We start from the raw sequence: 25,573 nt of genomic DNA on the forward strand, positions 1-25,573 counted from the left end.
GGCACCCCACTCCAGTACTCTTGCCTGGAAAATCCCATGGATGGAGGAGCCTGGTGGGCTGCAGTCCATGGGATCGCTAAGAGTCGGACATGCCTGAGCGACTTTTTATTTTCATGTATTGGAGAAGGAAATGGCAACCCACTTCAGCGTTCTTGCCTGGAGAATCCCAGGGATGGGGGAGTCTGGTGGGCTGCCGTCTATGGGGTTGCACAGAGTCGGACACGACTGAAGCAACTTAGCAGCAGTAGCAGCAGCATATGATGAAGAATTACATATTCAGTCTTATTTAAAGAAAGAGAGAAAGAAACTTTTCCTACTTTAGAAGACTTAGATTTTTCTCCTCCAGAAAGTCCTTGGTTAAATCACCACAGAAAAACTCACTAAGCTTAATTAGGGTAAGTGGGGAGAGAAATTATGCTGTTTTTAAAACATTTGATAAGATTTCCAATTTAAAGAATTTGCATAAAAGCTTCTGGCTTTTATACCAATTTTCTTTTCTTCAAAGTTTGAGCTGTATATTAAATCCTAATTGATTTCACATGAAAATGGGTATTTGTGTTTTTAATCTCTATTCCCCAAACACATAAATTCATTTTAACAAACATTTGTTAAGAACCTAGGAGATACCTTATGAGGCAGCTATAGGGATAAAACGCTTTTAAGATTTAAAACAGAATGAATTCAATTTTGCATATATGCTTGAAATGGGAGTAAAATCCAGTGGAAATCCCACAGATTGGCTAAATTTGTAAATTTGAAGCTGCAAAAGATGAAGGGACCATAAAAAATAGAATGCTTAGTTATATGTGCAGAATTAGTAACCTAAACCATAGAGGCAGAGGAAATATGGGGGAAGGGGATTCCATTAGAGAATGTTGTTTATAAATGCAGGAAGAAAGGAGAAAAAGAATGGAAATTGCACTGGGGCAAATGCTAGTGAAAAACTGAAGAAAATTATTTATGAAGGCAAAGGGCAGGTTTGATATAGGAAAAGGAGTGCGTCAAGGCTGTATATTGTCACCCTGCTTATTTAACTTATATGCAGAGTACATCATGAGAAACGCTGGACTGGAAGAAACAGAAGCTGGAATCAAGATTCCTGGGAGAAATATCAATAACCTCAGATATGCAGATGACATCATCTTATGGCAGAAAGTGAAGAGGAGCTAAAAGCCTCTTGATGAAAGTGAAAGAGGAGAGTGAAAAAGTTGGCTTAAAGCTCAACATTCAGAAAACGAAGATCATGGCATCTGGTCCCATCACTTCATGGCAAACAGATGGGGAAACAGTAGAAACAGTGTCAGACTTTATTTTTTTGGGCTCCAAAATCACTGCAGATGGTGACTTTAGCCATGAAATTAAAAGACGCTTACTCCTTGGAAGAAAAGTTATGACCAACCTAGATAGTATATTCAAAAGCAGAGACATTACTTTGCCGACTAAGGTCCGTCTAGTCAAGGCTATGGTTTTTCCTGTGGTCATGTATGGATGTGAGAGTTGGACTGTGAAGAAGGCTGAGCGCCGAAGAATTGATGCTTTTGAACTGTGGTGTTGGAGAAGACTCTTGAGGGTCCCTTGGACTGCAAGGACATCCAACCAGTCCATTCTGAAGGAGATCAGCCCTGGGATTTCTTTGGAAGGAATGATGCTAAAGCTGAAACTCCAGTACTTTGGCCACCTCATGTGAAGAGTTGACTCATTGGAAAAGACTTATGCTGGGAGGGATTGGGGGCAGGAGGAGAAGGGGACGACCGAGGATGAGATGGCTGGATGGCATCACAGACTCGATGGATGTGAGTCTGAGTGAACTCCGGGGGATGGTGATGGACAGGGAGGCCTGGCGTGCTGCGATTCATGGGGTCTCAAAGAGTCGGACACAACTGAGAGACTAAACTGAGAACTGAACTGAACCTGCCATAGAAAACTCAAGTAGAAAATAATTTAGAAAAGACCACTGGTTTAGAAACTAAGAACCCATTAGTGTGCTCGACAGACATTTTCTTAGTAGAAATGCGTTTGTAAAAAAGATACTAATTTTGTTAGACAGGAAAAAAAATCCACGTGTGGTCATCAAAGTCTCTCTGGACCAACATCAAATGTTTGCAGATTTTTTTTTTCTGTGCTAAATCTGAGAAAAGTCACTAGGGATATGAACATAAAAATAACACAATTTTCCCCCTCTTGAAGCGGTTTAACATTTTAAATGCATAAGTAGTAGAACTGGAGCTTCTATAAGATGAGGGATAGGATATGGACAATTCATATAGTCACATAGTCATTTGTGAATATTAATGACTAAGCGTAAAATTAAGAAATGGGTCCATTTAAAAGCATCACTCCATAGGAAATGATAGAATTTGGAATAAAAAATACAGATAAAAAATATGGTATCTGCAGTGAAAGAGGGAGAATGCTGTTTCTGGGGAGGGGTGGAAAAGGGAAAATAATGATTGGAATACAAGTTTTTAGTTGAAACAAAAATTTGCATTTTAAAATATAAGATCAGAAGATTTATATAGCAGAGTGAAAATGGATAGCAGGATTGAACCTTTGCAGCTTAACTAATAGAAAAGGAATAAGAGTTATAAAACCTTCATTTTCTATGAACCCTTGGATTAAGGAGGTAATAATTTGTTGCTGATTCCCAACTCCCTTTTGAGCTTCTTGATTTGTAAAAGGAAGTCCATCTGGCTTCATTCAGCAATTTTTCTCAGGATTTTCTTCTGAGACTTCTGCAGTTTTTTACCTTGACACAGAAGGATACAAAGTAATTGAGAGTATAAACTCTGGAGGCAAATTGCCCTTGAAATAAATTTTATACCAAATTGGATAAACAGGAAAGTTAGAATAATTATGAGATTTAAATACTAATTTTTTAATTGTGTGATGTTTATCTTAGAAATATATATCTGTAATACTGTTTAAAAATATACTCACTATGGCTTCCAATACTTAATATTTTATTTTCACAGTTGATATCAAGAAAATAAGAAAATGGTCAATGATAGCTACTTTGGTTTCCCTGGACGGCCTCAACTGGAGATGATCATCTCTGAGGTTGTCTTTTTCTTCTACACTATTGCCTTGATAGGAAATATCGCCATCATCCTGCTGCCATTACTAGATGAACGTCTCCAAATTCCTATGTACTTCTTCCTTAGAAATCTGGCCATCTTGGATCTCTTTTATACCACAAATATAGTCCCACAGATGTTGGTCAATGTTTGGGGTAAAGACAAAAAAATCTCTTTCAGTGGTTGTGCCTTTCAACTTTTCATTGATGTGACATTATGCACAGTTGAATGTATGCTCCTGGCTGTGATGTCCTATGACAGATTCAATGCTGTCTGCAAGCCTCTACATTACATGACAATAATGAACCCTCAACTCTGTCGAGGCCTAGTGACCATGACTTGGATAATTGGTATCATTAATTGCATGATCCTCTCTACCTATGCTATGAGTCTTCCTCGATGTGAAAACCACCACCTGGATCACTATTTCTGTGAGATATCTGCAATGGTCAAAATCGCATGTGTGGACACCACAGTCATGGAAGAAATCTTATTTGCACTGTGTTTTTTAATTTTCCTCCCACGGCTTCTTCTCATTCTGGTTTCATATAGCTTCATTGCTGTAGCTGTGCTCAAGTCCAAGTCTGCAGCAGGGAGACAAAAAGCATTTGGGACCTGTTCCTCCCATCTCATTGTGGTCTCCATCTTCTATGGGACTGTTATCTACATGTACATACAACCAGGAAACAGTCCATCTCAGGATGAGGGTAAACTACTCAGTATCTTTTACTCCATTGTTACTCTCAGCTTGAACCCACTGCTCTATCAGTTCAGTTCAGTTCAGTTGCTCAGTCATGTCTGACTCTTTGCAACCCCATGAATCACAGAATGCCAGGCCTCCCTGTCTTTCACCAACTCCTGGAGTTCACTCAAACTCATGTCCATCGAGCCAGTGATGCCATCCAGCCATCTCATCCTCTGTCAGATCCATACATTAAGGAATAAGGAGTTCAAGGGAGTCATGAAGAGGCTGATTAGAAAAGAAAAACTTTCTGGAGAAACAATAGGACACTAACATCTTTTCACAAGGCATTTCCAATAAAGAAATTGGCTCCATGTAACCTTTAGTTCATTGTGAAATTATTTTAGTAATAGCCTTTAAATAATGCCTAGAAAATGTGCTTATATTTTAATGTCAGTATCTTATAATGCCAAGTTGGTTCTCAACTAAAAGTGCCTTTCAAAGTCACTAACTAATGGCCAACAGGCACAAGAAAAGATGCTCAATATTATCGATTATTAGAGAAATCAAAATCAAAATTACAGTGAGGTATCACCTCACAACAGTCAGAATGGCCATCACTTAAAAGTCTACAGATAATAAATGCTGGAGAGGCTGTGGAGCAAAAGGAACCCTCCTACGTTGTTGGTGGGAATGTTAGTTGGAGCAGCCGCTATGGAAATCAGTATTGAGGTTCCTTTAAAAACTAAAGATAGAGTTACTATATAATCTTGAAACCCCATTCCTGGGCATGGGAGAAAACTCTAATTAAAAAAAGATATATGCACACCAATGCTCATAGCAGCACAATTTACAATAGCCAAGACATGGAACCATACATACCTTCCAAATGTTCAAGCTGGATTTAGAAAAGGCAGAGGAACAAGAGATCAAATTGTCAACATCTGTTGGATTATTGAAAAAAGCCAGAGAGTTCCAGAAAAATATCTACTTCTGCTTTATTGACTATGCCAAGGCTTTTGACTGTGTGGATCACAACAAACTCTGGAAAATTCTTAAACAGGTGGGAATACCAGACCACCTGACCTGCCTCCAAGAAATCTGTATGCAGGTCAAGAAGCAACAATTAGAACTGGACATGGAACAACAGACTGGTTCCAAATTGGGAAAGGAGTACATCAAGGCTGTATAATGTCACCCTGCTTATTTAACTTATACAGAGTACATCATCAGAAATGCTGGACTGGATTAATCACAAGCTGGAATCAAGATTGCTGGGAGAAATATCAATAACCTCAGATATGCAGATAACACTGCAGATAACACACTTACAGCAGAAAGTGAAGAAGAACTAAAGAGCTTCTTGATGCAAGTGAAAGAGGAGAGTCAAAAAGTTGGCTTAAAACTCAACATTCAGAAAACTAAGATCATGGCATCTGGTCCCATCACTTGCTGGCAAATAGATGGGGAAACAGTGGAAACAGTGGTAGATTTTATTTTGGGGGGCTCCAAAATCACTGCAGATGGTGACTGCAGCCATGAAATTAAAAGACACTTTCTCCTTGGAGGAAAAGTTATGACCAACCTAGACAACATATTAAAAAGCAGAGACATTACTTTGCAAACAAAGGTCCATCTAGTCAAAGCTTTGATTTTTCCAGTAGTCATGTATTGTTGTAAGAGTTGGACTATAAAGAAAGTTGAGAGCCAAAGAATTGATGCTTTTGAACTGTGGTGTTGGAGAAGACTCTTGAGAGTCCCTTGGACTGCAAAAGATCCAACCAGTCCATCCTAAAGGAAATCAGTCCTGAATATTCATTGGAAAGATTAATGCTAAAGTTGAAACTCCAATACTTTGGCCACCTGATGCAAAGAACTGACTCATTTGAAAAGACCCTGATGCTGGGAATGATTGAAGGCATGAGGAGAAGGGGATGACAGAGGATGAGATGGTTGGATGGCATCACCAACTCAAGGGACATAAGTTTGAATAAGCTCCAGGAGTTGGTGATGGACAGGGAAGCCTGGTGTGCTGCAGTCCATGGGGTCGCAAAGAGTCAGACATGACTGAGCGACTGAACTGAAGACATGGAAGCAACCTAAATGTCCATTGACAGAAAATAGATAAAGAAGCTGTGGTATATGTGTTCTGCTGCTGCTGCTGCTGCTAAGTTGCTTCAGTCGTGTCCGACTCTGTGCAACCCCAAAGACGGCAGCCCACCAGGCTCCCCCGTCCCTGGGATTCTCCAGGCAAGCACTTATATGTATTCTAGGTTATTAAAATATAGGTTCAGCTCAGTTCAGTTCAGTTCAGTTCAGTCACTCATGCAGCTATATAACTGAAATTAACACAATGGTGTAAACTGACTAGACTTCAATTTAAAAAATGGGTGAAAATTAAAAAAAAAAACTTTATTCATCATTCCTATTCTATGAACTCATGTTCCATTCTTTAAGGATTTTCTTTATCATTCAGTTCAACAACTTTATCAATAGGCTGAAGCATTTTAGCACTGGCTACACAGTATGAGTAAGATGATTCTATCCTAAAGCTAGCATCACAGAAACATGTGAATTTTTACAAAATTATCTAGGCAGTACATTGATAAAAGAATAAAATGTATTGAGAAGGGCATAATACATCTTAACAGTTGAATCTGGTTTTAAGTATGAACAATATATTAACATATACAAAAATCCAATAACATTCAAAGGCAGATAGAATAGGCATTTGAGTGTTTTTATAGAATAATAATGTCACTGCTAAAGTATAGGTTATCTTGGTAAGAGAGAAAAGAATCCAAAAGATAAATTTAAACCCAATTTTTAAAATCTGTGGATTCTACACTCATAAATGTTTCTCTGATGATTAGTGACTTTTGCTTTTATTGTTTTTTTTTTTTTTTTGCTCTTTCAAATACTGCTCTTACTGAATTCTCCCACTGTCCATGTGAAAAGGGATAAGTTTTATAACTTTTATAATAGCCACATTTTAAGTGTTATTTTTTCATATATGATTCATTTTCCATGGCTACACACAAAAAAGGCAGACATTTAAACATATAGGTACATAAATGCACATACCACTGATCATGGGTTTTATACTGGTAAACATGTTTTCCTGTCTTGTGGCAGGTCTTATGTTCAGGAACTTGAGTGGATTACAGACCAATATATACACAGAACTTACCTTGCAACCATCAGAAGGTTCAATATGCCACCATATACAACACATGTTCCAGAAAATGTTGCCCCACCCCATTCTAGAGATTTAAAAGTAATAGAATGCCTGAATGCATGATATAGTCAGCCTTTTCCTCAATTAGTCACTTATCCAAGGAAACATTGACTATCATCTAGAATATCTATGAAGGAGTCAATATTTTATGACTTATTTATGGTTTTATAACAATGCCTGGCTCTCAATATAAATTCCATAAAAATTTGTGATTAGGGTGGGAAAAAAAATCATGTCAACTAATAAGTCAGGACATAACTAAGTCCACCGTGCTTCTCATCACTGTTTCTTCAGTCATCTCCCAAAAAGTGAATGTATTTTTGCCAGCATATTAAAAAACAGAGGCATTTCATTGCAAACAAAGGTCTGTATAGTCAAAGCTATGTTTTTTTCAGTAGTCATATGTGAATGTTAGAGTGCACCATAAAGAAGGTGAACACCAAAGAATTGATGCTTTTGAGCTGTGGTGTTGGAAGACCCTTGAGAGTACCTTTGACTGCAAAAAGATCCAACCAGTAAATCCTAAAGGAAATCAATCCTGAATATTCATTGAAAGGACTGATGCTGAAGCTGAAGCTCCAATAATTTGGCCATCTGATGTTAAGAGCTGACTCATTAGAAAAGCCCCTGATGCTGGGAAAGATTGAAGACAGGAGGAGGAGAAGAAGGCGACAGAGGATGAGGTGGTTGGATGGCATCATTGACTCAATGGACATGAGTTTGGGCAAGTTCTGGGACATGGTGAAGGACAGGGAAGTCTGGCATGTTTCAGTCCATGTGGTCACAAACAGTCAGACATAACTGAGTGACTGAAAAACAACAAATATTTTCTGTGCTATTAGACCCATAGTAGAATCTCTTTCCTTTCCATACATCTGCACTTATCCTTCCTATAACCTTATCCTTCCTATGTACCATTGGGATCTCCTGTCCCATAATTAATAATTTACCTGTATCCTGAAATAATTTACTTAACATTTTTTTTTCCTTTCTTTTTTTTTTTCATTTATTCAACAAGTGTTTATTGAGTACCATCCCTTTTATCATTATGAAAGTTCCCTCTTCCAGTGACATTTTTTTTTTTTTAATTTTAAAATCTTTAATTCTTACATGCATTCCCAAACATGAACCCCCCTCCCACCTCCCTCCCCATAACATCTTTCTGGGTCATCCCCATGAACCAGCCCCAAGCATGCTGCATCCTGCGTCAGACATAGACTGGCGATTCAATTCACATGATAGTATACATGTTAGAATGTCATTCTCTCAAATCATCCCACCCTCTCCCTCTCCCTCCGAGTCCAAAAGTCCGTTATACACATCTGTGTCTCTTTCCCTGTCTTGCATACAGGGTCGTCATTGCCATCTTCCTAAATTCCATATATATGTGTTAGTATACTGTATTGGTGTTTTTCTTTCTGGCTTACTTCACTCTGTATAATCGGCTCCAGTTTCATCCATCTCATCAGAACTGATTCAAATGAATTCTTTTTAACGGCTGAGTAATACTCCATTGTGTATATGTACCACAGCTTGCTTATCCATTCATCTGCTGATGGACATCTAGGTTGTTTCCATGTCCTGGCTATTATAAACAGTGCTGCGATGAACATTGGGGTACATGTGTCTCTTTCAATTCTGGTTTCCTCGGTGTGTATGCCCAGAAGTGGGATTGCTGGGTCATAAGGTAGTTCTATTTGCAATTTTTTAAGGAATCTCCACACTGTTTTCCATAGTGGCTGTACTAGTTTGCATTCCCACCAACAGTGTAGGAGGGTTCCCTTTTCTCCACACCCTCGCCAGCACTTATTGCTTGCAGATTTTTGGATCTCAGCCATTCTGACTGGTGTGAAGTGGTACCTCATTGTGGTTTTGATTTGCATTTCTCTAATAATGAGTGATGTTGAGCATCTTTTCATGTGTTTGTTAGCCATCCGTATGTCTTCTTTGGAGAAATGTCTATTTAGTTCTTTGGCCCATTTTTTGATTGGGTCGTTTATTTTTCTGGAGTTGAGCTGCAGAAGTTGTATATTTTTGAGATTAGTTGTTTGTCAGTTGCTTCATTTGCTATTATTTTCTCCCATTCAGAAGGCTGTCTTTTCACCTTGCTTATATTTTCCTTTGTTGTGCAGAAGCTTTTAATTTTAATTAGATCCCATTTGTTTATTTTTGCTTTTATTTCCAGCATTCTGGGAGGTGGATCATAGAGGATCCTGCTGTGATTTATGTCTGAGAGTGTTTTGCCTATGTTCTCCTCTAGGAGTTTTATAGTTTCTGATCTTACATTTAGATCTTTAATTTTTTATACCTCTTAGTGTTAATTGAATTGAGACTCTTTCTTGAAGACAGTATTTCAACCACAACTCCCTTATGAGAAAATAATCCCACACTCACTACTTCAGAAAGTGGGATTTGAGCTATTGGCTTTATTCTATTTCTAGATCATTCCCTCTGCTCCTATTTTTAAAATACATGGATTCATTTGAAGCTCATGTAATTTTAGCTGAGCAACTATCTAGACTAGAACTTTCCACAGTGTGGTCCTAAACAGCCTGCATCAGAATCACCCATGGTGTTATTTAAAATGCTCATCCCAGGGCACAATCAAATGCTTTAAATCAGAAATTCTGAGTATGAAACACAAGTACTTTAACTTTTAACAAGTACACCATGTGAATCTTATGAATTCTAAAGCCTGAGGAACGGTATACCTTCTTCCCTTCATACTGCTGTCATTTACTGGTATCATGACCTCTCTCCCCATGCATTTACATTTTGGGATCAGATGCACAACTTTTCACTTACTAAAAGACCTGGTATCATTGCAGCCTATGTCAAAAGTAAGATGAACTTTTGAATATGCCAGCATCCCTGTTTGCATCTCCAAGGTAGATACCACTTTTCATTTCAGGTACTCATTACTATATCCACATCATAAACCTCAACATTCCCTAGAGCTGCTCCAGCTTTACTATCTTAAAGCAATATGTCACAAAACAACCTCTGTCCTTTTAGATTCCTTCCCATTTACTTCCTTTAATCTTAGAATAGAGTGGAAAGATGAAAAATGCTTATACAACCATTGTTATCTTATCAACAGTGAGAATTGTATTGTTATTTCTTACAAGTTTAATGTTGGTTTGAGTTACTTAATACTTTTTTAAGGAAGGAGGTGGGAGAGGGGTTCAGGATGAGGAACACGTGTACACCCGTGGCGGATTCATGTTGGTTTATGGCAAAACCAGTACAATATTGTAAAGTAATTAGCCTCCAATTAAAATAAATAAATTTATATTTAAAAAAGGTCACAGATAAGAATTCATTTTTTAAATTTGATATGAAATCTCCAAATCAGAAACAAGTGGTACAGTTTATTAGTATAGGAAAATGGGATGGAATAGAGCCTCATACTATTTCCACCTGTACATGCAACAGGCATCAGCAGATGGGAGGTATAGTTGATTAGACAATCTTACAGGAGAATCAAGTTTATACCCTTGATTTCAGTGAAACAAACTAGAGTAGTGAATACTTATAAGTGGTAGATAAAAAAATCAATAAATAAATTTTGGTGAATAATATTCAAAGGTCAAAAGGCATGAAGCATGGTAATCAGACCAAAGCAGGAGTTGAAGAGCAAGTCTCTCCCCATTAAGATAATAAATTAAAAATATTTTGGTTAATATCTCTATACAGCTTCGGACAATAAGCTCCATGATGTGGATGATTTTTTGTGTCTTGAAAAGTGGAAGTTGCTCAGTCATGCCTGACTCTATGGACTATACAGTCCATGAAATTCTCCAGGCCAGAATACTGGAGTGGGTAGCCTTTCCTTTCTCCATGGTTATTCCCAATCCAAGGATCAAACCCAGGTCTCTCACATTGTAGGCAGATTTTTTTACCAACTGAGACACAAGGGACTTGGATTTGATAAAAAGAAAGCCATTTCATTATGACAGAGACTCTGAAAGAGGAAAAATGAAGACAATTCCTATAATTGAAGGCCCAGAATATTGGGGCTCAAACTAAGAAACTTGGGTACAGGTTTGTAGAGCAGTAGCACCAGACAGCAGTAAGTACTGACCTCTGCTTGGCAAACTTTTGTGTACTGGGAATTTCTAGGCACATCACACATCAACAAAAGACAGACTGAGGCAAAAAGGCAGAAGTAACTCAAAACTAGAACTACTGGTTAGATTACCTAAGTATTTCTTGAACACTCTCTAAAAATGTTAGGAGCCTTGTTGGGACTAGGTGTTTAGATGGAAGTAATAGTTGGGAAATAGAAACACTATAGTGGAGGAAAATAGAACAAAGGAAAGAGAAATAATGGAAAGGCATGAAATGTTATACTTAGTCTTTTATTTTGCAAGTTTGTGTTTCTTTTGTTGCCCCAATGCAACTGTATTATGTGCTATTTAATATGACTAATAAATATATTCATTTCTACCATATACTGTGCCTAAATCAGCACCATGAAGCAAATAAGGCTTAATCAGTGATTGATGAATAGGACTGAAATCTCAACTTGAGCAAAATGCAGCTCCTTTTCTACTACTCTAAGGTTGGGGGGTATATCTTCACCTTTTTATGATAAAGTTATTTTCTTTCTTAGGTTAAGCAAACATCCAACATATGTCAACATCTTTAGTTATTCTGAATATTCCAGATCCTCCTCCCCAGCCTTATTAGTGCCCCCTTTACCTCCTTGTTCCTTAGAGTGTAGATGAGTGGGTTAAGAGTCGGGGTTACAACAGTGTAGAAAAGGGTGAGAAACTTGCCCTGTTCATGAGTATAGTGACTCTTGGGTTGAAGATAAACAGCTGTGACAGTGCCATAGAAGAGGGACACTACAAGAAGATGAGATGTGCAGGTACCAAATGCTTTCTTCTTCCCTGCAGTTGACTTTATTCTCAGCACAGCTTTAGCAATAGCAATGTAAGAGGAAAGGATAATAAGCAAGGGCACCACCAGGAGAATAATACCAGCTATGAGTATCTGGATTTCAATGTCGATGGTGTCTGCACTGGAGACCTGAATGAGGGCTGGAACTTCACACACTATGTCATCCACCTTCTGGTGGGAGCAGAAAGGTAACTGGAGGGTAGCAGGAGACTGAATCAGAGACTGAATCAGGCCAGTCCCCCATGCTAGGATGGCCAGCTGCAGACAAAGTTTCGGGTGCATGATAGTGGTATATTGCAGTGGATGACACACTGCCACATAGCGGTCCACAGCCATGACCACAAGCAGGACACATTCAGTGGTCCCAAGCCACAAGAAGACATAGAGTTGAATGGCACAGCCAGTGTAGCTGATGGTCTTCTCTGGACCCCAGAAATTAACCAACATCTGTGGAACACAGCTGCTGGTGAAACAGAGATCCAGCAGAGATAGGTTGGAAAGAAAGTAATACATTGGGCTATGGAGTTTTGGATCCTTCACAGAGACAAGAATTATGACCATATTTCCTGTAATAGTTAAGCAATAAGAGATCAGAATTACTGAAAAGAGCATCTTCTCCAAATATGGCTTGTCAGAGAAGCCTAGAAGGATGAAATCACTGTGGCTGTCATTGCAAATTGTGAACATAGCCTCTAGAGCAATCGTCTCTTCAAGGAATGGTTCAAATGAAGTTGCTCAAAGACCTGTGATGTTCCAGTACAGAAACAGGAGGAGGGGCAGTATGAATTATTTGATTCTTTTTACTAAATAATGAGATTTTTGCATCCTTATTTTGGGAATACAATGCAAGATTTAGTGATCTGTTTTAATCTTTGATACTCATCACTCAATGATTTTCTTCCTCCTTTATGTCTTCTTCATATGATGCATTTTTAGAACTCTGCATTAGAAACAATATATAAAATAAATATTAAACATGTATTAGTAAAATTAACCTTATTAAATATTATAATATCATTTCATCTTTGCTCTCAAAGATCATACATTTATAACATTTATCATAAAGTTTCGATACACCTTAAAGTTCAACCATATTCTCTTTCAACTTCTTTATTCATTTTGTGCTCTTATTTCTCTGTGTCTTTGTATTGCAATTGGTGTGAACACCTTGCTCCCATACCTCAATCTTCATTCCTCCTTCTCCCTTTCTCTTCCTCATTCAGCCTTCCTACCACTCTCTGGATTTCTGAGCTCGAATTCTTCCTCAAATCCCTTGCATTCCTATACACTAACAATGAGAAAACGGAAAGAGAAATTAAGGAAATAATTCCATTCACCATTGCAACAAAAAGAATAAAATACTTAGGAATATATCTACCTAAAGAAAAAAAGACCTATATGTAGAAAACTATAAAATACTGGTGAAAGAAATCAAAGAGGACACAAATTGATAGAGAAATATACCATGTTCATGGATCAGAAGAATCAATATAGTGAAAGTGAGTATACTACCCAAAGCAATCTATAGATTCAATGCAATCCCTGTCAAGCTACCAATGGTATTTTTCAGAGAGCTAGAAAAATAATTTCACATATGGAAATACAAAAAACCTTGAATAGCCAAAGCAATCTTGAGAAGAATGGAACTGGAGGGATCAACCTGCCTGACTTCAGGCTCTAGTACAAAGCCACAGGCATCAACACAGTATGGTACTAGCACAAAGACAGAAATATAGATCAATGAAACAAAACTAGAAAGCCCAGAGATAATGCACCTATGGACACCATCTTTGACAAAGGAGGCAAGATTATACAATGGAGAAAAGACCATCTCTTTAACAAGTGGTGCTGGGAAAACTGGTCAACCACTTGTAAAAGAATGGAACTAGAACACTTTCTAACACCATACACAAAAACAAACTCAAAATGGATTAAAGATCTAAATGTAAGATCAGAAACTATTAAACTCGTAGAGGAAAACATAGGCAAAACACTCTCCGACATATATCACAGCAGGATCCTCTATGACCCACCTCCCAGAATATTGGAAATAAAAGCAAAAATGAACAAATGGAACCTAGTTAAAATGAAAAGCTTCTGCACAACAAAGGAAACTACAAACAAAGTGAAAAGACAACCTTCAGAATGGGAGAAAATAATAGCGAATGAAGCAACTGACAAAGAATTAATCTCAAAGACATACAAGCAACTCCTGCAGCTCAATTCCAGAAAAATAAAAGACCCAATCAAAAAGTGGGCCAAAGAACTAAACAGACATTTCTCCAAAGAAGACATATAGATGGCTAACAAACACATGAAAAGATGCTCAACACCACTCATTATCAGAGAAATGCAAATAAAAACCACAATGAGGTACCATTTCATGCCAGTCAGAATGGCTGCTATCCAAAAGTCTGCTGCTGCTGCTGCTGCTGAGTCGCTTCAGTCGTGTCCGACTCTGTGCGACCCCATAGATGGCAGCCCACCAGGCTCCCCCATCCCTGGGATTCTCCAGGCAAGAACACTGGAGTGGGTTGCCATTTCCTTCTCCAATGCATGAAAGTGAAAAGTGAAAGTGAAGTCGCTTAGTCGTGTCCGACTCCTAGCGACCCCATGGACTGCAGCCTACCAGGCTCCTCTGTCCATGGGATTCTCCAGGCAAGAGTACTGGAGTGGGTTGCCACTGCCTTCTCCATCCAAAAGTCTACAAGCAATAAATGCTGGAGAGTGTGTGGAGAAAAGGGAACCCTCTTACACTGTTGGTGGAAATGCAAGCTAGTATAGCCACTATGGAGAACAGTGTGGAGATTCCTTAAAAAACTGGAAACAAGAACTGCCATACAACCCAGTAATCCCACTGCTGAGCATACATACTGAGGAAGCCAGAAGTGAAAGAGACATGTGTACCCCAATGTTCATCACAGCACTATTTATAACAGCCAGGACATGGAAGCAACCTAGATGTCCATCAGATTGTCCACGAATGGATAAGAAAGCTGTGGTACATATACACAATGGAGTATTACTCAGCCATTAAAAAGAATATTTGAATCAGTTTTAATGAGGTAGATGGAACTGGAGCCTCTTATACAGAGTGAAATAAGCCAGAAAGAACAACAACAACACAGTATCAATTCAGCTCAGTTCAGTCACTCAGTCATGCCCAACTCTTTGTGACCCCATGAATCACAGCATGCCAGGCCTCCCTGTCCATCATCAACTCCCGGAGTTGACATCAAACTCATGTCCATCGAGTCGGTGATGCCATCCAGCCATCTCATCCTCTGTCGACCCCTTATTCTCCTGCCCCCAATGCCTCCCAGCATCAGAGTCTTTTCCAATGAGTCAATTTCTTTGCATGAGTTGGCCAAAGTATTGGAGTTTCAGCTTTATAATCAGTCTTTCCAATGAAAACTCAGGACTGATTTTCTTTAGAATGGACTGGTTGGATCTCCTTGCAGTCCAAGGGAATTTCAAGAGTATTCTCCTCACCACAGTTCAAAAGCATCCATTCTTCGGTGCTCAGCTTTCTTCACAGTCCAACTCTCACATCCATACATGACTACTGGAAAACCATAGCCTTGACTAGATGGACCTTTGTTGGCAAAGTAATGTCTCTGCTTTTCTTTTTTCTTTTTATTTTTTTTATTTTTTTTAATTTTTTTAAATTTTTTTTATTTTTTTAGTTTTTTTATTTTTTAAATTTTAAAATCTTTAATTCTTACATGCATTCCCAAACATGAACCCCCTCCCACCTCCCTCCCTATAACATCTTTCTGGGTCATCCCCATGCACCAGCCCCAAGCATGCTGCATCCTGCGTCAGACATAGACTGGCGATTCAATTCACATGATAGTATACATGTTAGAATGTCATTCTCCCAAATCATCCCACCCTCTCCCTCTCCCTCTGAGTCCAAAAAGTCCGTTATACACATCTGTGTCTCTTTCCCTGTCTTGCATACAGGGTCGTCCCTGCCATCTTCCTAAATTCCATATATATGTGTTAGTATACTGTATTGGTGTTTTTCTTTCTGGCTTACTTCACTCTGTATAATCGGCTCCAGTTTCATCCATCTCATCAGAACTGATTCAAATGAATTCTTTTTAATGGCTGAGTAATACTCCATTGTGTATATGTACCACAGCTTTCTTATCCATTCATCTGCTGATGGACATCTAGGTTGTTTCCATGTCCTGGCTATTATAAACAGTGCTGCGATGAACATTGGGGTACATGTGTCTCTTTCAATTCTGGTTTCCTCGGTGTGTATGCCCAGAAGTGGGATTGCTGGGTCTGCTTTTCAATATGCTATCTAAGTTGGTCATAACTTTCCTTCCAAGGAGTTAAGTTCAGTCGCTCAGCCGTGTCCTACTCTTTGCGACCCCATGAATCACAACATGCCAGGTCTCCCTCTTCATCACCATCTCCCAGAGTTCACTCAGACTCACATCCATCGAGTCGGTGATGCCATCCAGCCAAGGAGTAAGTGTCTTTTAATTTCATGGCTGCAATCACCATCTGCAGTGATTCTGGAGCCACCAAAAATAAAGTCTGACACTGTTTCCACTGTTTCCCCATCTATTTCCCATGAAGTGATGGGACCAGATGCCATGATCTCCTTTTTCTGAATGTTGAACTTTAAGCCAACTTTTTCACTCTCCTCTTTCACTTTCATCAAATGGCTCTTTAGTTCCTCTTCACTTTCTGCCATATGGGTGGGTCATCTGCATATCTGAGGTGATTGATATTTCTCCTAGCTATCTTGATTCCAGCTTGTGCTTCTTCCAGCCCAGCATTTCTCATGATGTAGTCTGCATAGAAGTTAAATAGGCAGGGTGACAATATACAGCCTTGAAGTACTGCTTTTCCTATTTGGAACCATTCTGTTGTTCCATGTCCAGTTCTAACTGTTGCTTCCTGACCTGCATATAAGTTTCTCAAGAGGCATGTCAGGTGGTCCCAAATTCCCATCTCTTTCAGAATTTTCCACAGTTTATTGTGATCCACACAATCAAAGGCTTTGGCATAGTCAATAAAGCAGAAATAAATGTTTTTCTGGAACTCACTTGCTTTTTGCATGATCCAAGGATGTTGGCAATTTGATGTCTGGTTCCTCTGCCTTTTCTAAAACCAGCTTGAACATTAGGAAGCTCAAGGTTCATGTATTGCTGAAGCCTGGTTTGGAGAATTTTGAGCATTGCTTTACTAGCAGTGTGAGATGAGTGCAATAGCAAAGAGAGATAAGAAAGCCTTCCTCAGTGATCAATGCAAAGAAATAGAGGAAAACAACAGAATGGGAAAGACTAGAGATCTCTTCAAGAAAATTAGAGATACCAAGGGAACATTTCATGCAAAGATGGGCTCAATAAAGGACAGGAATGGTATGGACCTAACAGAAGCAGAAGATATAAAGAAGAAGTGGCAAGAATACACAGAAGAACTGTACCAAAAACATCTTCACAACCAAGATAATCATGGTGGTGTGATCACTCACCTAGAGCCAGACATCCTGGAATGTGAAGTCAAGTGGGCCTTAGAAAGCATCACTATGAACAAAGCTAGTGGAGGTGATGGAATTCCAGTTGAGCTGTTTCAAATCCTAGAAGATGATGCTGTGAAAGTGTTGCACTCAATATGCCAGCAAATTTGGAAAACTCAGCAGTGGCCACAGGAATGGAATAGGTCAGTTTTCATTCCAATCCCAAAGAAAGGCAATATCAAAGAATGCTCAAAACATCAATACAGTATACTAAGGTATATATATGGAATTTAGAAAGATGGTAATGATAACTCTGTATGCGAGACAGCAAAAGAGACAGATGTATTGAACAGTCTTTTGGACTCTGTTGGAGAGGGCAAGGGTGGGATGATATGGGAGAATGGCATTGAAACATGTAAATTATCATATGTGAAATGAATCGCCAGTCCAAGTTCAATGCATGATATAGGATGCTTGGGGCTGGTGCACTGGGATGACCCAGAGGGATGGGATGGGGAGGGAGGTGGGAGAGGGGTTCAGGATGGGGAACACACGTACAGCCATGGTGGATTCAAGTCAATGTATGGGAAAACCAATACAATATTGTAAAGTAAAATAAATAAATATTGTTTTAAAGGAATATGGTTTGTGATCTAAGGAGGTTGTTTAAACTTACATTCTTATCTTAGTTTTTCCTTAGATTATATGTTTGAAAAATGGAGGGGAGGTGGGGGAATCATAGAACCTATGATGAGGAACACACGTACACCCATGGTGGATTCGAAGTCAATGTATTTGAAAACCAATATAATATTGTAAAGTAAAATAAATAAGTAAATAAATAATATTTTTAAAAAGAGAATACTTTATGGTTTGTGATCTAAGGAGGTTGTTTAAACTTACATTCTTATCTTAGTTTTTCCTTAGATTATATGTTTGAAAAATGGAGGGGAGGTCGGGGAATCATAGAACCTATCTATGCTTGTTGAGAAACTAAATGTGAAGGAGTTCCTGCCCATAGTAACTCCTCAACGTTTGTTACTTATCATGAGCTTGATGAAGATACCGTTCAATTGATTTTTCCAGGGACAAAGCATCAAAATATAGGAGCAAACTTTTATAGACAGTTATATCAGACTTCCCAGGTGGCGCTAGTGGTAAAGAATCAACCTACCAATGCAGGAGACATAAGAGACACTGTTTTGACCCCTATGTTGGGAAACCCCCTAGAGGAGGGCATGGCAATTCACTCCAGTATTCTTGCCTGGAGAATGCCACGGGCAGGGGAGCCTGGTAGGCTACAGTCCATAGGGTCACACAGAGTTGGACATGACTGAAGCAACTTAGCACACAGTGCACACACACATAAGTTATATCACTTAGAAAAAAGACATGTCATATATCTACATTTTTTTCCTTCCAAAGAACTGGAAAGTAATTGTACCCACTTCTCACCATTTTAAATTATCAATCTTTATATTGCAGTATAGACATATCTCTTTTCAACATGCTTTTCTTCCTATAAAACCTGAGATTACAAAACAAGTTTGAAATATGTACTATTATTTATCTGTCCAGTAGATTAAAAATGATTTGAGGAAATATTCTTTCCACTCAATCACTGGCAGTATTTTCTTAACATCCAAAAGAAAGATGGCATCCATAGTTCCTTTTCCGTCTTCTTTCTCCATTTTTCTGTTGTTAATTTTTTTTCACTTCTGTATTCTCTTCCTTCACTTTCCTGCTTCTGTTTCCTACCAATTTTCCTATTCATATATCATAACAAAATCTGTCAGTTCTTCAACTTTTATATAACATTTTTATAATTCCAAGCATTTTCATTTACAATAAGTTTTTGCTAAGGGAACCTCCCAACAAGACTCTTTGAAGGAAAACAATCGATGTTAATGATTTGAAAAGGATTTTACAAATTTATGACCTTCAGTGACTCCTTGAACTGCATATCCTTCCAAGAAATAGAAACTCGTGGGCTCCCTTCTCTGACCCAAATCAATATGTTTCATAAAGCCTTACTTATGCCAACATTTAAATAAAAATATTCTTTTCCCAGAACAGTTTTCAGTTTACCAAATACTAGAGAACTAAACTAAATTATCAAAACTCTAATGGGAAATTCCAGATATTTCCATCACTTTATTCATAATTTATTCCTTATTTACCAAGTCATTTTACAAATATAAATTTAAGAAAATGTACATGTAATCAATGGATAAAAATAAATTTTAACTAGAGATCCATAGATGAAACTGACATTGAAAATCAGGAGTAGCAGCATATCTCTGCTTGACTGAGTTCCTATCAGGTAACTACCAATTTGCTAAATCAATTAGCCTATTTAATCCTCACCAAAAAATTATCAGATAGTTAAATATTCCTGGGTTATGTTTCTATATTTTATCAGCAGTCATGCTTTGTTTTTTATCATTTCAAATAATTCTAAAAATGATAATGTGAACTAGAGAAAATCAAAAGCTTGGGAATATCATTGAAACATTTATGGGAATGCAAACTAGTACAGCCACTATGGAGAACAGTGTGGACATTCCTTTAAAAATTGCAAATAGAACTGCCTTATGACCCAGCAATCCCACTGCTGGGCATACACACCAAGGAAACCAGAATGGAAAGAGACACATGTAACCCCAATGTTCATCACAGCATGTTTATAATAGCCAGGACATGGAAACAACCTAGATGTCCATTAGCAGATGAATGGATAAGAAAGCTGTGGTACCTATACACAATGGAGTATTACACAGCCATTAAAACGAATGTATTTGAATCATTTCTAATGAGATGGATGAAACTGGAGCCTATTATACAGAGTGAAGTAAGCCAGAAAGAAAAACACCAATACAGTATACTAACACATATATATGAAATTTAGAAAGATGGTAATGATAATCCTGTATGTGAGGCAGCAAAAGAGACACAGATGTATAGAACGGACTTTTGGAATCTGTGGGAGAGGGAGAGGGTGGGATGATTTGGCAGAATGGCACTGAAGCATGTATACTATCATGTAAGAAATGAATCGCCAGTCTATGTTTGATGCAGGATACAGGACGCTTGGGGCTGGTGCACAGGAATGATCCAGAGAGATGATATGGGGTGGGAGGTGGGAGGGGGCTTCAGGATTGGGAACTCATGTACACCCGTGGCAGATTCATGTCAATATATGGCAAAACCAATACAGTATTGTAAAGTAAAATAAAGTAAAAACAAAAATGAAAAAAAAAAGGCTTCTAAAAAAAAGGATCATTTAAATTCATATAAAAAATAATACATTGCATCAAATGGAACACTCAAGCTAGAATTCTAAGAAAAAATATGACATTATCTGATATCTACACTCTATTATATAGTCACAGGGGTGAATTCTTAAACTTAGTCTAATGCAGTTTCAACAATATAATGATATCATGCAACATTTTACATTAGTATATGTTTAAGGATTACCTGTTAGCTCAGTCAGTAAAGACTTTGACTGCAGTGCAGAAGACTGGGTTCAATCCCTGCGTCAGGAAGATCCCCTGGAGAAGGAAATAGCAACCCACTCCAGTATTTATGCCTGGAAAATCTCATGGACAGAGGAATCTGGCAGGCCCATGGGGTCACAAGAGTCAGACATGACTTAGCAGATGAACCACCAGCACATATTTTTGCTTTTACACAGCTTGCTGGAAGATATGTCCTAAATATTTCAGTCCTATTGTTTTTTATCTATCCACCCTACTCTTACCCACCTATCATGATCACATTTGACTTTATCTAAACACTAAAAGTAGATTTATTTAAAGTTCTCACAATCAATAGTTCTCATGCTCACAGTATATTAATCTACAAGAAACTCACAAGTACAACTATTTTGAAGGTGATTAAGATGCAAAAGAATTTCTCATGTCTCATATTTTTATTTTCTTAGATTTTTTTCTATTTTTACAATGACATGTATTTTAGAAAATCCATATATACTCTCTGATCCTCTATTCTATTTTCTGTGCCATTGTTCCTTTATTTTATGTAAAACTTTGCAAATTAGAGTTGAAATGTTAGCACTTTGATTATGAATCTGAACTCAATGTTTAGTAGAAGAAATAAGTTGATGTTTAAAGAATCTCAGAGTCTTACAGATTTTCCCCATCTCCAAAATCAAGATACGTCTTATTCTAATCTGTGACTTTTATCCACTTCCAGTAACTTTCGGTTTGTGTTCTTTGTATAAGGCTAGGTTGTTTCACTATATGTATATATCTACCTATATTTGTATCTACATATTTGTACCTCCATGAATCAACATTTTTTCTCTAAGCTCCTGTTTAATTACAGATCGTTGGAAGAGGCATAACCCCTGACCAATCCTTATTCTTGTGTAGGAGGAGAGAGTCTTGGTTTAGCTCATATTCACTATGGAAAATATTACAAGAATTCTCTACTTCTGTTGAGACTGTCCTTGTCTCACAAACATCAATTTTGTCTGTGTTTTTCCTTTAACTCATTTCCTCTTCTCAAAATAGCATCTAGAGGAGATTCTGTGGAGAGCCAATGCATCCCAATTAATGTGGTTACAAATGTGGAATATAATATTTACATCTCACCTTCTAAAACAGATGCCTCTGGTGAAGTATATCTCAATGCTCAGCCCACCTCTGACTTCAGCAGAACTTTAGGGGACAGTTCTGTATGAATTCAGATTCATCTCATCTACCCTGACAGTGTCTTAGCTCAAGCATGATGCATATGCCTTCCTGGTTGGCCCCAAGGCCTTGTATAACACTGTGGGAGTCTAATTGGCACAAAGACAAGTGCTGCCCCCAAATGCAAGAGATTTAATGACCCTAGAGGAAACTTTCAAACAAGGGAGAATTGTAGCAAGTGGATGAGTGTTCCAGCAAACCTTCCTTCATGTGAAAAAATCTTATGTGTCTTCCAGGAAGTCCCAGGAGAACTGATCTCCCATTGCACACAATCTGACTAATATGCCCTTATACTCTCTGTTTTTCTTACCTGTCTCATTTTTTCCTGTCCTTTACTCCTTATTCTTGAAACCAGTTGTTTGAATCTAATTTCTATTCTCAAGGTCTGCTTTCTAGAGGACCTAAATGGAATTGGTCTGGAAGCAGAATTTGAAAGCAGAATCTCAGAAGAGTATTCAGGAAATAATTCACTCACCAGTCAAATTGTGACAAACCTTCCATAGGTAGGGGTAAGTGGAATAGCAGTAACTCAACACGCTCTAACATCACTATTACTAATAGTCTTACATGTTGTGGTTTGGCATACCATACAGGTAGGAGAAGCATTGAAGTACATCTAGCCCTTGAAAGATATGAGGGTAATGATACTTAGATAATTGTCAACATTGCTGGCTTTCATCGACTATCTTGGAAGCCTTGACAAAAAGAAATAGTAGTATGCTCCAGTCAGTCAGCCAATTACCAGCCTAAGGGTATGGTTCTAAAACTGTTGGTTAAAATGCAGATTTCTGGGCCACACATCCAGAGTTCATGATTCCTTAGGTTTGGGGTAAGGCCCAAGAACTGGCATTTCTAATAAAGTCTTAGTTGATGATAATGAAGCAGGTCCAGGGAGCAACTTTGAGAACCAATAACTAGGGAAAGCTATAAAAGCGAGTAAACTTCCATGGAAGCACTTAAAGAGATTCTCATATCCTACACGGGAAAGAGTATTGAAAATTAGACCCAGGACTTGGTTATAAGACTGACAGGACTGCAAAGAAGAAAAAATGCACATCTCAACAGACTGTTTATATTAAAGTTAGAAGTCTAAGAGGGATGAAGCCAGACCTTGCCACGTAAGATGGTGGATATATGTACGATTGCAACTCAAAAATGTGAACTTCCTTTCAGATTTCTCTGAATCATTAAAACTGACAAAAGCAGTCTGCTCCGTCTTGTTAAAGGAGAGAAAACTCCACTTGCCAGAGATCATGTAAACACGTTCTTTGCAAGATGCTTCAGACCTTCTCACAGTTTCTCATTGTCCTTACTCAACAACACCAGAGCAATAACTATGATCCCTACTATAAGAGAAAATAAATTATTCTAAAATCTGCTGTACCTGGCTAACACATACCATCAGTAACCTCTCTTAGAGGAGATACAGATACAAATCTGGGTATGGAAAAGTTTATAGACAATGGAACACTTTTGCAGTGTTTAGGAATTCAATTTCTTGAAAGGAATGCTGGATTCAGTTCTAATATATTAGTACTACAGGGATGTAGTATAAAACTTTTATGGATTTATATGTACGGTGAATGTGATAGCATTGCTACAGTTGCCTTGACAGAATAATAAAGTGTAACAGGGCTCAGAGTTAGGAATGTTAGAATGGATTTATGATATACCAACAGAGAATCTTTCATCTAACTGCACTTCCTGTGATGTCCCAGAGGACACACTCTATTAAGTGAGTAGAGAATGTACCAGTAAAGAGACAAAGTATCTTTGGGAAGCTTCATGTCCTCCCCAGGCCAAGGCTAACAATAGAAGATGTTTTCAAGAAACTGAGATCCCTACTGAGAATGTGAGTGATAAAATTCAAATGAGCTGAGGTGACATGGCAGCTCTTCAATACCTGAACCCAGCTACAATTAACAGAATGGATAGCAGGGCTGGCTCAGCACTAAGGTGAAGTAAGGTGAAGACGCTTAGTTGTGTCTGACTCTTTGCGACCCCACATACTGTAGCCTACCAGTTTCTTCCATCTGTGGGATTTTCCAGGCAAGAGCACTGGAGTGGGTTGCCATTTCCTTCTCCACAAATATCTATGGTGATGGCTATTAGATTATAATTTCCTAGGTTTGAGACATACATAGAGACAATTACAAAGTTGGTGCTGTAGATTTTTCAAAAATATTACATTGGTGAAATGGAAATGGGAACTACAATAAAAATAATGATCCTTCACCCAGGTCTTGTATCTTAGTCTGTGCTCAAACCTATATTCTATCACTTAAAGGGAATGGTGGGTCCCTTCAGAAAGAACTTTGAAATGCCATTTCAAGAATACACAATAAATATTCTACTTAGCATTTCCCCAATGCACCCTAGGGCTTCCCTTGTTGCTCAGATGGTAAAGAATCCTCCTGCAAAGTGAGAGATGTGGGTTCAATCACTGGTTTGGAAAGACACTGGAGAAAGGAAAGTCTACTCCGCCCAGTATTCTGGCCTGGGGAATTCACACTTTGTCCGGAAGTCTTACGGACTTACTCCATGGTTTTACCTCAAAACAATGAATTTCACATTTTTCTCAAGTGCACATGGCACATTCTCCAGGATAGATCATATCCTGGGCCATAACTCTAGCCCTAGTAAATTCAAAAAAATTGAAATTATTTCAAGCATCTTTTCTGATCACAATGTAGTAAGATTAGATGTCAACTACAGAAAAGAAACTATCAAAAATACAAACATGTGTAGGCTAAATAATAAGCTAATGAAAAACCAACAAATCATGGAAGAGGTAAAAAAGGAAATCAAAATATGCATAGAAACAAATGAAAATCAAAACACAACAACCCAAAACCTAAAAAAAGTAAAAGCAATGCTAAGGGGAAGGTTCATAGCAATACAAACTTACCTCAAAAAAAAACAAGAGAAAAATCAAATAAATAATCTAACCTTTCACCTAAAGCAACTAGAAAAAGAAGAAATGAAGAAACCCTGGGTTAGTAGAAGGAAAGAAATAATAAAAATTAGATCAGAAATAAATGAAAAAGAAACAAAGGAGACCATAGCCAAAATCAACAAAACTGAAAGCTGGTTCTTTGAGAAGATAAATAAAATAGACGAACTATTAGCCAGACTTATCAAGAAACAAGGGAGAAAAATCAAGTCAACAAAATTAGAAATGAAAATGGAGAAATCACAACAGAAAACAGAGAAATACAAAGGATCACAAGTGACTACTATCAGCAACTATATGCCAGTAAAATGGACAACTTGGAAGAAATGGATGAATTCTTAGAAAAGTATAACCTTCCAAAAGTGAACCAGGAAGAAACAGAAAAATGTTAACACACCCATCACAAGCACAGAAATCAAAACTGTAATCAAAACTCTTCCAACAAACAAAACCCCAGGACCAGATGACTTCACAGCTGAATTCTACCAAAAATTTAGAGAAGAGCTAACACGTATCCTACT

General features: G+C 38.1%; 2 protein-coding genes across 2 annotated transcripts; one reads left to right on the forward strand and one right to left on the reverse strand.

The window, feature by feature from the left end:
• The first annotated feature begins 2,994 nt into the window (after window positions 1-2,994).
• On the forward strand, window positions 2,995-4,089 carry LOC101119001 (olfactory receptor 2W1-like). Its single transcript, XM_042237566.1, has 2 exons — window positions 2,995-3,852; window positions 4,000-4,089. The coding sequence occupies exons 1-2, from the start codon at window positions 2,995-2,997 to the stop codon at window positions 4,087-4,089; spliced, it is 948 nt and encodes a 315-aa protein (XP_042093500.1).
• Window positions 4,090-5,391: 1,302 nt separating this feature from the next.
• LOC101119263 (olfactory receptor 2H2-like) lies at window positions 5,392-12,586 on the reverse strand (the record flags this gene model as incomplete). The annotated part of the gene is made up of 2 exons (XM_004019303.3): window positions 11,667-12,586; window positions 5,392-5,422 (listed from the first exon to the last, which is right to left on the reverse strand). Coding segments are annotated over exons 1-2 (951 nt in total), but the record flags the coding sequence as incomplete, so codon positions are not given.
• Window positions 12,587-25,573: the final 12,987 nt, after the last annotated feature.

This window comes from Ovis aries, chromosome 20 (genome assembly GCF_016772045.2).
Source record: "Ovis aries strain OAR_USU_Benz2616 breed Rambouillet chromosome 20, ARS-UI_Ramb_v3.0, whole genome shotgun sequence".
Taxonomy (NCBI): Eukaryota; Metazoa; Chordata; class Mammalia; order Artiodactyla; family Bovidae; genus Ovis; species Ovis aries.

Coding starts and splice junctions, on each gene's coding strand:
- LOC101119001 (XM_042237566.1), top strand. CDS start 2,995: ATGGTCAATGATAGCTACTTTGGTTTCCCTGGACGGCCTCAACTGGAG. Junction 3,853..3,999: donor TGCTCTATCAGTTCAGTTCA/GTTCAGTTGCTC, acceptor ATCCTCTGTCAG/ATCCATACATTAAGGAATAA.